Here is a 14,199-nt window from a genome sequence, read left to right as displayed (position 1 = left end):
AAAAATATGTCTTGTTAACCTATTGCCATTCATTCTGTATAAATGTCCAAAAAATAGCAGACACTTCTCCCGTAGTGTTTCACTTATGTTTTCTATGTTGCAATATACTTCTTCATTACTTCTTAATTTCCATACCTCTGTATTTCCTAGTGGTCTGAGTATTTTTTGAATGATTCTTCTCTCTAGGGCTTCAAGTCTGTGAAACTTGTGATTCAATATTAAACATTCACTTGCATGAAGACATTCTGGTTTTACTACTGTGTTGTAGTGCTGATTTTCAGATTTTTAGACAGAAACCTTTTGTTGTAAATGTTCCTAGATGTACCATATGCTCTCTCCATGTCATGTACTCTTTCTTCTACACAGCTGCAGTTTATAATAAAAATCCTTCAAGAAAGGGGAAAGTTAGTTTCAGTTCTCTCTTTGAAAATTAGGAAAAAATTACACAATATCTGTAACACCAACACAATGTTTCTACAAATGTCTTTAAAGACCCTGCCTCATCTTCACAACGGTAGCATTAAGTTTCTAGAGCCAGATGACTCATTTGGTAGGGTGGTAATTTTGTTGACAGGCCACTTAAAGAGTTACAATTAAAATTCAGAGACTGTCATTAGATAATTTAAAATCGGCATTTTCGTGTAACTTATACCATTTAAACAGAGCATACCATAAAAGTACTTCGGAGACACAACTTTTATCCATCCCCTGTATGATTGGCATTTGGAGTGACGTCTTGTGGCAGTGATGGGAGCTGGGAGGTACTGAGCCACCCGATCCGCCTGCCCGCAGCGCCAGTCCGACGCGAGCTATATTTTCTGTGCACCTGCTGACAAGTATCCTCTACCATGCAACATCCACGCCAAGCTCCTGTATCCACATAACATCAGTATGAAGCACCCTCTTCTGAGCAAAATCGGTATAGAGCACCCTCTTCCACATAAAACTGGTACGAAGCACACTATGTCACATAAAACTGGTAAGAAGTACTCCCCACCATCAGCACTGGTACAAAGGATGCTCTGCAACATAACATCGGTACAAAGCACCCCTTCTGCAAAACAGTGATATCGAGCACCCTCTGCCACGCAATATCAGTATGAAGCACTCTAAGCCACGTAACGTGGGTATAAAGCCCCTTCATCACACAACATTGGTATAAAGCACACTTTACTACACAACATTGGTATGGAACACCCTTTGTCACACAATTCAGGGGCACAGGATATAGGAGATGTATATAAGGCCACCTGACTGAAGCACTGCATCGCAGAAGCTACTGAGATTCAGAGATGTTCTGCCAATCATCTTTAGATGGCAATGGCATCAGTTTTACAAAGTTAGGGACTTAAATTCATCACAGTTCAGCCAACTCGCAAGAAATATTTATAAATTCTATACACAAACCTTCCTTGTAAATCAGTCTACCTACTGGTGAAAATCGTGTCAAAATCTCTACAGTAGTTCCTGAGGTTTGGCCGAACATATAGACAATAGTGTTGTGTGGGATTTCAATTTATATATGTATAGAAGAAGAAGAAGAAGAGGAGGAGGAGGAAGAAGAAGAAGAAGAAGAAGAAGACAGATGGATAGAAGACCACAAACTGTTTTTTTTTTTTTTTTTTTCAAATGATTAATTTAACATCAAATCTGAAGTAAATATTCTTGTAGTTCTACTCACCCAATCAACTACAAGGATCCTACGTAGGTTTAACCTCTGTTGTAACAGTCGTGCTGCAATGGCCACTGAATTAAAGAAACAAAAGCCCATAGCCTGTGAAGCTTCTGCATGATGGCCTGGTGGGCGCACTATGGCAAATCCATTCTTGATGTCACCTGTTGCAGCTGGCAAAAATTTCAACTGTCAATGCATTTAAAGCAACACACACACACACACACACACACACACACACACACACACACACACAGAGGTGTACACTTGTGCAGTAGATAAACTGGATGGGTATGTAACAGCTGAACAACATTCTAGTAGGAAGAACTGTTTACAGGGTTTCATCCCTTATACAGAGATCAATATTAAAACAAAGAAATAGAAACAAATTTGAAAGCATTCTCTAAAATTTTGCTGTTCCTTAGCACAATGTGAGCAGTTGCAATACACGCACAGTCATTTTTCTAGAATCAAAAGGAAAAGTCAAGAAGGAAAAGCGAAATATAGAAAAATGAATAAATAAGAAGGTATGTACCACTGGATCATAGCATCCAGCGGGCTTGCAGTATACTCGCTGGACACCATAAAGCGGCAGTATATCTGGTAATTTAATACAAATTGAGAAATCACTTTGTATGTTGTTAAACAGTATAAAATCTGACTAAGATAAGCCCAAGAATTATAAAATTTAGCTTACAAGAGCTAGTTACAGAAGACTGCAAATAACTTTTTAAAGTAGAGGGTGAGATCAGCCGCCAGTTTAGCTCCTCCATGTTACTGTTACTTTCCCTGCCATTACATTGACAAGCTGTTTATATTGTAAGTGTATTTGTGGTACTGTAATGTTGAATTAAACATACTTGCTGTGGAACAATATAGAGAATAATTAAAAATGACAGAATGGTCGGAGATAGTGGTCATGTACGCGAGAGGTGTGCTTGCTTGTGTGAATGAATGTGCATTTTCCTTTCTGAAGAAAGCTTTAGCAAGTTCAACGTGTAAGTCTTTACTTTGTGGCTGTCTGCAACTCAAAGTGTCATCTTTACAGTGAGTACCAATTTGGCCTTTTCATAATATCATTAAATGGCAAAACAAAGCAATAAATATAGGTGAGCAAAATATTTGTATATTGAATGAACTATCTTCTGTTATCCAATGATTTTAACAAATATAAAATGGAAAAGTGCAGGTGCCAAAACAATGTTTCGTTACAATGAACTGTAGCTCCATTTTTATTAGTAGGCAAATATGGCTAGCAATGAAACTTACTAGCAGATTAAAACTGTGTGCTGGACCGAGACTTGAACTCAGGATCTTTGCCTTTCGCAGGCAAGTGCTCTACCATCTGAGCTACCCAAGCATGACTCGCACCCCGTCCTCACAGCTTTACTTATGCCAGTACCTCGTCTCCTACCTTCCAGACTTTACAGAAGCTCTCCTGCGAACATTGCAGAACTAGCACTCCTGAAAGAAAGGATATTGTGGAGACATGGCTTGGCCACAGCCTGGGGGATGTTTCCAGAATGAGATTTTCACTCTGCAGCGGAGTGAAAATCTCATTATGGATGGCTAGCAATGTCTCTAAGTACTGTATCTAGGCTTATATTTTGACTTAACTACTAGTTACTGTAGTCTTTATCTTCAGGTGCTGAAGATGGTAAGAACAAGTTATATTTGCTGGTATTTTCACTAGAGAACAGTTTCATGTCATCTGATTTTTTGTGTTCTTAACACTGTTAATAATACATTATTATTTCTCTTCTTGTCGACCTGCGGTTGTGTTTGACGGTCAACATTCAGAACTACAGCCGAGTGAGACTCAAAGGTATATCTCGCACACAACAAGCAGTATTTAAGAGTTAACATTAATTAATTCCCTGTAAGTAAATAAATAAGATAACCACTAATGCAGTAGTATTCTCACCATTAAGTGCAGATGCACTCTTCTATATCATATTTAACACATTTGACATATTTGTTAATTAGATGGACATGACCTAGACCTATATTTTATGAGTTATAAACATAGAAAATCTAATGAAACAATCTTAGTAGTGTGATGCTCTAACGAAAAAAGTACTAATTCATTCTTCTGTCATTTTATCTCAAAATTTGTACAAAAACAAAGGCAAGAAAACTTTATATGTTCTTGGGAGTTATACATTGACTAGCACTCCATTTTCTGTTCCAGTCAATTCTTCTTTCTAAACAGATTTAACCATCAGTGAGTGGGAACTGTCACAGAGTAGAGGGCAGGCTGTTTTGTAGCCAATATCACACTAGATATTTTCATTTGGGTGGGGGGAGGGGGGGAAGGGGGGGAATAAGGGGGGGCGGGGGCGGTGGTGGTGGCGTGGCAGTGCACAGACTACTGGGAAAACTGAAGATGCCTGCTCTTGAAAACACAAAGTACCAATCAAGAACAGTTAGGGAAGCGAGGAGTGTGAAGGAAAATTCTGCATCCTTCGAGCACAGCTGGAAGAAACAAGGAAGGAACTGGTAAGCATTGGGAACTGGCAATTGGCAAAAAGTCAGGGAAAAGAGAAAGTAATCTGGTAGTTCCATAATAAGCACAGAAAATTTGTGTCAGCCAGTGCCAGAATTAGGCACCGAAGGATTACAGGAAAATTTAGGAACAGCATATAAGGGCATTGATGTGATCACACCAAGTGCAAGGCTCAGTAAAGTGATATAGGGCTTAAGAATCTACACAAGAGGATCACCTACTGATGGTGGGTGGGAAAGGAGACAGGTTAGACTGGAATGGGACATATATAACATAGGGTTACAATAGCCATACACCAATGTGCATTTTGTCGAGATGTTCCAGTGTCTCTACTGACCCCACTTTAATGGAGTCATGAACTAAAGTCATAAATGGCAATCATGGCAGCAGACTTCTCTTACGTTGTAGCAGTATTGTTCACGACTATAAATCGGTTTCACAAAACACAGACTGCTTCTAATCTGGAGTGAGAAAGGAAGTTGGGACAAGTAATTAGTGAAGTATGAGTGTCAATTCGTACACTCTGAAATACACATTGCCACAACCTGAAATAAATAAACTAATTGTACACTCATAAGTTCGACAGTAAATCTTACCTTTGAAAGCCAGGTCCACCACACACCCGACGGCCGTGCGTGCTGCTGTCGCCGTGTGAACGTCGTTCCAGGTGGTGTCCGAATCCACGCCGACCCCTCCGCACGGCAGCCGCACGAAGCTCTTGACCGGTAGCTGCGACAGCTTGCCAACGTCCAGTTTCTGCCTGTTGAGCGGGCTGGTGCCGAACAGAAGGGCATGTGCCTCCGAGTGGCAGGCACGGATCTCTTCAAGTGATGCCTTGCGCGCCCGTGGGCGCTGGCAGCGTGCCACCAGCCCCGTCTCCAGCAGACGTGCCCACACACTCTGCAGGCGTCCGCCGTGCTCTGGGTGGCCCGAGTTGTCCCCGCAGACACAGGCGTGCTTCAGCATGGCCGAGTCAAATGCCAGAGCCGTCCCGGATGTGGGGCCAGCTCCCTCACTGGCACCTACAGCTACCAGAGGGCTGGACAGGGCTCGTGCCAGTGGCCTCCCAGACACTGACGGCCGGCCCAGAAATGAACCTGTGGTCAAACAAATTTTTTGTTCCTCGAGACCAGATAATCCTGTACGTCTTTAATAATGACATACGTGACTGAGCAACGTGAGGAAAGCACAATTATTACAAAAGACAATGAAATATGAGCCCAATAATGAGTGTACACGGTGAAGCGAAGAGAAAGTTTTTCATAAATCGCATAACTCAATAAACAAAACAAAAGTAATTAAAACTCCATTTAAAAATATGTTACAAGAGTGTCTCATGTAGAAATGTATCTACAGTATGAGTTTTTACATGACAATTAATGGAAACCCCAGGTTGGAATGTCAACAATATTACGAAAAGACTAGACTGCTACTCACCCAAAGCCTTCTTCAACATGAAAACACACACACATTTACACATGCACCTCTTGCACACACGACCGCTGCCACCGGCAGCTCCGACTGTAACCAGTTCTGGTCAGAGCTGTCAGTGATAACAGTTGTGTGCATGAGGTGTACTTGCCTGTGTGAATCAATGGGTGTGTGTTTTCTTTCTCAAGAACGCTTTGGGCAAAAGCTGTACCGTACAACTGTCTTTTTGTTGTGCCTGTCTGCAACTCATGGAGTTATCTTTACAATGAGTAGCACTCTATCCTTCTCCTAATATTGTTGTTTATATTACAATTAAATGTAAGATATTACATTATAAAAATATATGTAACAAGATACATAAACAGTTTTTATGTGATTTTAGAATGTGATCTTGTATTTTACTGCAACTATATGTTGTATTAACTGCAATAAAGTCTTGATATAATGTTGTGAAGGATACCAGTAACAAATTATGACTAATACCCATCTACTCACAATGATAAGTTTTGAAATTTTGTGTGTGTGTGTGTGTGTGTGTGTGTGTGTGTGTGTGTGTGTGTGTGTGTGTGTGTGTGTGTTTTGTGAACTGCATGTTCCATTATTCTTCTAGAAGTGTCTTGTATGGGTGTATTTGGGCCCTTTAATATTGTCAACAACAGCGCACACACACACACACACACACACACACGCGAGGGGAGGAAAAGAGCTACTTCTCTTCTACTACTTAGCTGTCACATACTTCAAACAAAGGACTTACTTAATTTTACACAGAACACTATCATCTGTCTCTACATTGGCGAAGTCACCATCTGTTTAACACAAACATTTGAGTTATATGTAATTTACGTCCCTGAGTGCCATTATTGTAATAACGAATGGCTATGGAAGTATTGTTTTAATTTGTTTCTGAATATCTGTAGATTTCCAATTTCCTGCCTGATGTCTACCAGACTCTTTCACTATATTTTAAAACACTTCATTCTGAGCCCCAGACAGAGGTGCATATTCCACACAGAAATGATTTTTGCCTCTATTATTGTGGCTGGATATCTGACAGTTCAGCCTAAATGCAGTCTTATTAGTAACAAGTTCCATTATGGAGTAAATGTGTTGTAACATTACATAAGAACCCAAGGGTTCCTGAAGAGATTAGTATAAAATGTTTGGTTACCTATATTACACTGTATTTTTACTTCATGTTTCTAAAGAATAAATACTTTTTTGAACTTAGCTGAAATGCCACAGAAAATTAAGTCATAGGAGAGTAGTGAGTGAAAGTATCCATTGCTAGCAAGCAGGACTTATTTACGTGCTGGTAGCACCTCTATCTATTATCCCTCTGGACACCTAGGAATTTCACAAATGGAGACTCATTTAGTATGTGTCAGTCCATTTCTACTTCTGATTCCTGCAAGTCATTTTCATATTTTTGGGATTACACAACATAAATCTTTATAAGATTAAGGATAAGCTGTTTCTTGTGAACTGCATGTTCCATTATTCTTCTAGAAGTGTCTTGTATGGGTGTATTTGGGCCCTTTAATATTGTCAACAACAGACATCACACTTTTTGAAAAGTCCTCTAATGCTCGCAGCAAATAATTTATGTAGGTAAGAAACAGAACTGGGCCAAGCACTAAACCTTGTGTGACACCATTAACATTTCTATGCTCCAAATTTAGTTTTCCACTGCTAATAAACAGTATCAAACAGTACATAACAAATTTCAGCCTTCAGTTTCACACAGACTTTGCAAAAACTGAATACCTCAAGTGACCACCATCAGATTTCCCAGTGTAAACGAGAGTGTGCAATACGTGCGTCATTATGTCAGCAATTAATAATTACATATTGTGTTCAACCCATTTGAAAACTATTTGGTCTCTAGGCTGAAAAACTTAGTTCAAAATGGGGTTGTGAAAGTTCATTTCGGCTGAGCCTTGTCCTCTGCCATCTTCAGTCTGTTAGTATTCTGAAGTTAACGCAAGAGACACGAATGAAATACAATAGCGTGCAATAATACGTGCCATCACGACGTCGAAAGGCTGTACTTACCATCACTGCCCTGTGCCGTGTGTCTCATCATGAGGTCACGCTGCTGCTGCAAGAAACGCTCGCGATCACGCTGCTGCCGAGACATTTCACTTTCGTCACTGCGGCGATCTGTGAGATCAATAATCTGAAACAAAAAAAATGGTTTGACAGATCTGATCTGTTACAATGGAGCCAGTTACTGTCACACACAGAACTGCATGATGTATGCATTTCGTTTTGGAATTTAAAATACTTCAATGAATTTTAAGCTTTAGTTCAGCCAAAATAAATCCACAGCATAATAATGTAACAGTCAAAAACCAAACAATGACAAAAATGAGAGCAACAAGTGGCACCAGAAAGAGTAACAGCTGAATCATACAGTACAGTCACTGCAATATGTTTATTTGTAAATTCTGTCTACCTTGACATAAGTTACATAATAATTTTATTGCTTACTTCATTACATCTATATCTCCACCTACATAGATACTCAGCAATTCACCATACCACTACTAGTAGTACTACTACTAATAGTACCACTACTAGTCATTTCCTTTCCTGTTCCACTCGCAAATAGAACAACAGAAAAATGACTGTCTATACGCCTCCGTATGAGCCGCAATTTATCTTATCTTTGTGGTCCTTACTGGTAATGTACTTTGGAGGCAGTAGAATTGTTCTGCAGTCAGCTTCAAACGCTGGTTCTCTAAACTTTCTCAATACTGTTCCTCAAAAAGAATGTCGCCTTCTCTCCAGGCATTTCGACCCAAATTCCTGAAGCATCACTGTAATACTTGCTTGTTGTTTGAACCTACCAGAAACAAATCTAGCAGCCTACTTCTGAATTGCTTCAATGTCTTCCTTTAGTCTAACACTGTACAAATCCTGAACACTCTAGCAGTACTCAAGACTAGATTGCACTAACATCCAATATGCGGTCTCCTTTACAGATAAGCCACACTTCCCTAGAATCCTCCCAGTAAACCAAAGTCGAACGTTCGCCTTCCCTACAACAATCCTCAAATGCTCATTCCGTTTCACATTACTTTGCAATGTTATGCCCAGATATTTAAGTGACATAACTGTGTCAAGCAGGACACTATGAATGCTGCATCCAAACAGTATGGGTTTTATGGGTTTCTGCATTTAGAGCTTGCTGCCATTAATCATACCAACTAGAAATTTTGTCTAACTCATTCTTGAATCCTCCTACAGTCGCTCAACTTTGACACCTTGCCGTTTACCACAGTGTCATCAGCAAACAACAGTAGAGTGATGCCCACCAAATCATTTATGCATACAGATAATTCCTTCTCACATTTCTTCCTTTCTCTCATTATTCCCTAAAAATCTTTGTCTAAAAATTTGCTTTAAATGTTGCTGCTGTTTCTGTTTTTGCTGGTTTCAGATTTAATAATTTTTTTCTCATCAATATTGAGTGCTCTTCCACACCAACAATTCTTCAATATTAGGGCACACCCAACAAATATTTTAGTAAACAAATTCTACCTCATGATTTATATAAATCTTTTCGTGTGCCTGTCCACAGCACAGCATCTCTTTTGTTTGGTGGGTACCAATTTATGGGATATTTCACCAAAATACAGTCAAATTTAACAGTTCTTTAAACACAATTTTATTAGTCAAACATCAAATATTAAAAGAATAGAAATGAGGGCCCTCTACAGGGCATGATCATTCAATGTATCACCCTTTAGCATTAAAATGGTCTCTAATCTCTTTCTGAAGTGTACGGATGCACCACATTGTTAATCTGAGTTCATGTCAGTGAATTGTGAGGCCCTTTGAACTACACAGTACACATGCATAGTAATTCAGGGGATTTAAAAAAGGGCTTTCAGGTGGCCAAAATTCCTTAGACCACAACATATAAAAAATTTACCAAATTATACAAAAAACATCAAAGTTACTATTTAATTTTCTCCACTGATAACTAGTTTTGAGCCTAAGCTCATTACCAAATCATCCATTAAGAGCTGCAATACCATCCATTCCAACAGCCACATGACCATTCATTCCAGTAAACACATCTTGTAAAGTAGTGCAGGAATGAACTTCATTCACCTAACCACGCAGCTGTCTATAGGAATTGTAAAATAAGAAAACTGTAGCAGAATACAGGAAGACCTGCAGATGACTGACATTGGTTTAGGTTCCAGCAGTCTATCATCAGCATAAAGAATTGTAAGGTATCTTGTAAATGGGTGGAAAGATAAAGATTCATTACTGTTTGATAAAGTTATTGGTGATAAATCACTGGAAACAATTAACACCTGTTAAACTTCTAGGTGTAATCATTTGAAGCAACCTACAGTGAAACAAACACAAAATTAATTGTAAGGAAATTCGATAATAGACTGAACTTATGGAAATGTAGTTTACCCACGAAAGAGGCAGCTTACAAAACTTTCTTGAATATGGCTCATCAGTCTCAGACACTTATCATGTAGGATTAATAGAAAGGATCAGAAAATCCAATGACGAGTGGCATTTTACATCACAGGTTTGTTTAGTAAGCAAGGGAATTATGTGGAGGTGCTCATCACCCTCCCTTGGCAGGCATTACAAGATAGGCATTGTGCACCACAGAGAGGTTTAATGTTAAAATTCTGAGATGAATGTTGGAAGAAGAGTTAGGCAACACATTACTTCCTTCCATACTCATCCAACGAAATAACTGCAACTGAAAAATCAGAGAAACCAGTGCTCATATAAAAGTTTATTGACAGTTATTCTTCCCACTCGTTGTTTGCGAGTAGAACATGATACCAGAAGTACCCTCCCCTTCCAATTATACACCAACTGAGACATGAGACTGACCTCGGCTGAGTCATCAGCCTCCACCTCTGGGGCCTCATCCAGCTGTCCAGCGGTGATCCCGCCGGGCCCACCCCCACCAGCTGCTGCAGCTGCAGCTGCCTGACTGCGGCTGCCAGCCCGCGTCAGTACTGTCTGCCGGATTTGCTGAAACAACGTAGCAGCACCTCAGTATAATTAATTTTTTTTTTTTGAAAAACAGGACAATGACATAGGAAATATTTTTCTTTGACAGCTCAGTCTGTTCTTTTAGCTTTAAATGCCTTCTCTCCTTCATATGCAGTATTTAAATCATCATTCATTGTCAACATTCAGTATCAAACTGCCAGACAACTGTACTACTTTAATTTCATTTACAGTAGCAAGAAAAAATAGTTAATTTTTGGGTCACATAGACTTTTGAACTCTATAAATTCCCTAAATTTCCACTTACTGTCTCCGGAAACCATTTACGTGAGTTTAATGACAAAGTAAGACATTCGAAGATGACTTCCATTACTTTCAGTGAATGTTCCAATCTCGCTTCAATTAGTTGATGTGTTTTTGGAGTTAAGGGGAAGAAACGGGCGTTCGAAGACTGGCACAAATGTCCCCCCCCCCCTCTCTCTCTCCCTCCCCCCCTCTCCCCCCCCCCCTCCATGAAAAGCAAAGTGACCTCTGTCACAGAGTGAGTGACATGTTGGTGAAATTCTTACAATGTTTTGCCAGTGGAATAGTATATATAATTCATTATTACATTACAAATTTTGATGCACAAACAGGTAGTTGGATGAGAGAAAGTCAACCATCATCTTCGTCTTATATAAACTAGGAGCATATGCAAAGCCACAGTACAACATCATAAGAAGTCTGGGTATGAAAATAAAAATTAATGTGCAACATGCAGAAATGTGCTTTCTTGGCAACTACTACAGTTTATACATAGCTGCTGTGAAAAATTCCCACTGCAAGAAATTTGTTGATAAATAAAATACTTTTGGTCAATGAAATTCCTACCATGCTAGAAGCAAACAAGAAACTACAATGCCAACAATTAATCTTCATCTCTTGTTCGAGAATATCTTCTCTAATTAATGTCAGCTCCTCAGTCATTCTCAAGAAATCATTATCAGTCAAGGCCAGAAATAAAACACCACAAGACATGTTTTTGTCTTGTGGTGTTTTATTTCTGGCCTTGACTAATATTGATTTCTTGAGAATTTGTATCAGGACAAGAGCACAAATACTAGTTCATGAGGAAAAGATAATGGAATGGACATTTGAATTAAATGAATATAATTTGGGGAAAGTAGGAGCTGAAGAAGAAGGATGAGCTGCAAGTTGCAATGATGAGATCCTTCAGATACGTCCAAGATCATCAGCATTAGTGATTACTCTAAATGAATCTCCCAGGAAAAAAAATACAGAAGAATGAAATGCAACATCTCCAGTGACTGATATAACAACATCAAATGCTCCATTTGATATTATTATGTTGCTGGTAACATATTTAAATCAGCATCTAATAGTGATTATCAATACAATACAATACAGCCTATGCAAGAAACAAAACAAAGAGTACTCTCAACCTTGTACAAAAATGCATCTCCTGTGCCTTATCTTTCCAGTCACCCACCAACTCCCAAAGTCCCACCATCTGGTCACAGAGGAGCATTCCCCTCCTGACTCAGTACCACCCAGGACTGAAGCAACTGAATTACATTCTCCGCCAAGGTTCTCTTGGTGTGCTCTGAAATTAGAAATGCCCTACTCAGTATCCTTCCCACCCCTCTCATAGTAGTATTTCACCACCCTCTCATAGTAGTATTTCACCACCCACAGAACCAACACAATATCCTCATCCATCTGTTCACAACCCCTGCTCCCAACTCCTTGTCTCATGGTTCATATCCCTGTAAAAGACCTAGCTGCAAGACCTGTCCCATACCTCCTCCCACCACTACCTACCCCAGTCCGGTCACAAACACCACCTATTCCACCAAAGGCAGGGCTACCTGTGAAACCTGTCATGTGATCTACAAGCTCAGCTTCAACCACTGTGCTGCATTCTACATGGGTATGACAACCAACAAGCTGTCTGATCGCATGAACGGGCATTGACAAACTGGGGCCAAGAAAAAACTGGACCACCCTGTTGCTGAGCACGTTGCCAAACATGACATCCTTCATTTTAATGACTGCCTCGCAGCCTGTGTCATATGTATCCTTCCCACCAACACCAGCTTTTGTGATTGAGCAGGTGGTAACTTCTCCTGCAATATACCCTATGTTCCTGTAACCCTCCTGGCCTCAGCCTTTGTTAGTCATTGTCCTCACCAGTACAGCCTCCCTGTTCCCATTCCAGCACTGTAGAGCCCTCATTCCACCATCGCACCCAGTCTTTTTACTTCTCTTTTTTTTCCACTTTCCCCTCTTCCCACCTCCCCTGCCCACTGCCTAATCTCCCAACTGGAAATGGCTGCCATACCCTCTCTCCACGTCGTCCCACGCACTCCCCAGCAGCACTGCACTGTCCACCACCCCTATCTTACTATCCCTCCCCCTCCCAGCCCCAGCCTTCTCCATACCCTCACCAAGTCGCCACTCCCATCATGCGCCGGTGTTGCTGCTCACAGTGCGGGATTCAATTTCATTACTACTCAAGGTTATTGCCGCTCTGCTCGGCAAAATGGCCAAGCAAGCATTCACAAACTACAAATTTATCCACACAATATTGCAGATTACCCCATAATAAAACTGATAGATAGCTTCAACTTCTCCATTCATAATATGAAGTCAGTCTATCGCTGTCAAGCAGAGTAAGTGTTATGACAGGCACAGCGTAAAATTCAGACATTGACTGAATATGAGCATCTCTGTGAAACTCTTTTCCAAAACTTATTATTTCTGTGTATGTCTACCGCAATAGCTGATCTGCACTTTTGTGCCAGACTCTGAAGCAATGAATTCTCCTGCCTCTCCCCACCTCTCACACAATAGCACCAATCAGCTTCCTGAGATCCCCGCCTTACTAGATAGCTCGACGAGTATAAAACAGTTACGAATCATTGTGTAAACACTGAATCACTAATGTGTATTACATGTATAACATGTAGCGCCCCTTTGAACATTAGAATGCTATATGAATTATCACAGACAGTTTAAACTAATAATGTATCAATGCGGGTATGGTATTAAAAAAATTTTTAAAAATCAAGATTTTTAAATAAAATTTAAGGTTTTTTCCCTTAGTTTAAAAATTCCCGGCTTTTTCCAGTTTCCAAGATTTCAAGGTTCACTGCACACCCTGTATTCCCATCAGCAGCCAAATCTAAGTCATGTGAGGTTATCAGAATACAAGCATCCAATCATTATTGAGTATTCCTCAAATTTGGAAGCAACTGAGAGGAATGTCACATAACAGGACGCACAGGTTACATTATATCGATGTAAGTAAACAAAAAGTTGGATGTGATTGTACGGTGGGTTCCTTTATTGTTTACCAGAGATATGACAGTTGACATATTGTGGGACCCTTCTCATCCATCCAATGTAAACATATCCTACTCACCTGCCCAAATGGTACACTGTCGGGTCAGCGTGTACCGATGTTTACAGCAATTCGTCAGTCTGGCTGACCCTTTTTGATGCTTTGAACAGCGGATGACAGGAATCCTGCACTCATCTAATATCTCCCACATGTCATACAGTGGAGCAGTTCATTCTGTACTCTGTA

General features: G+C 40.1%; 1 protein-coding gene across 4 annotated transcripts in view; it reads right to left on the bottom strand.

Annotated features, from left to right (window-relative positions):
* LOC126253406 (histone deacetylase 5) overlaps window positions 1-14,199 on the bottom strand; it is a 662,028-nt gene that overhangs the window by 55,916 nt on the left and 591,913 nt on the right. For all 4 annotated transcript variants that reach the window (XM_049954707.1, XM_049954708.1, XM_049954709.1 and 1 more), the window contains 4 exons: window positions 10,488-10,631; window positions 7,665-7,788; window positions 4,775-5,275; window positions 1,682-1,845 (listed from right to left, as the gene is read on the bottom strand). In XM_049954707.1, the coding sequence (XP_049810664.1) occupies window positions 1,682-1,845; window positions 4,775-5,275; window positions 7,665-7,788; window positions 10,488-10,631 (933 nt within the window). The remainder of the gene's footprint in view (window positions 1-1,681; window positions 1,846-4,774; window positions 5,276-7,664; window positions 7,789-10,487; window positions 10,632-14,199) is intronic.

The sequence above is a fragment of the Schistocerca nitens genome, chromosome 4 (assembly GCF_023898315.1).
Source record: "Schistocerca nitens isolate TAMUIC-IGC-003100 chromosome 4, iqSchNite1.1, whole genome shotgun sequence".
Classification (NCBI taxonomy): domain Eukaryota; kingdom Metazoa; phylum Arthropoda; class Insecta; order Orthoptera; family Acrididae; genus Schistocerca; species Schistocerca nitens.
The sequence above is the reverse complement of the archived record's forward strand: the minus strand, read 5'-3'. Positions and strand labels throughout refer to the sequence as shown.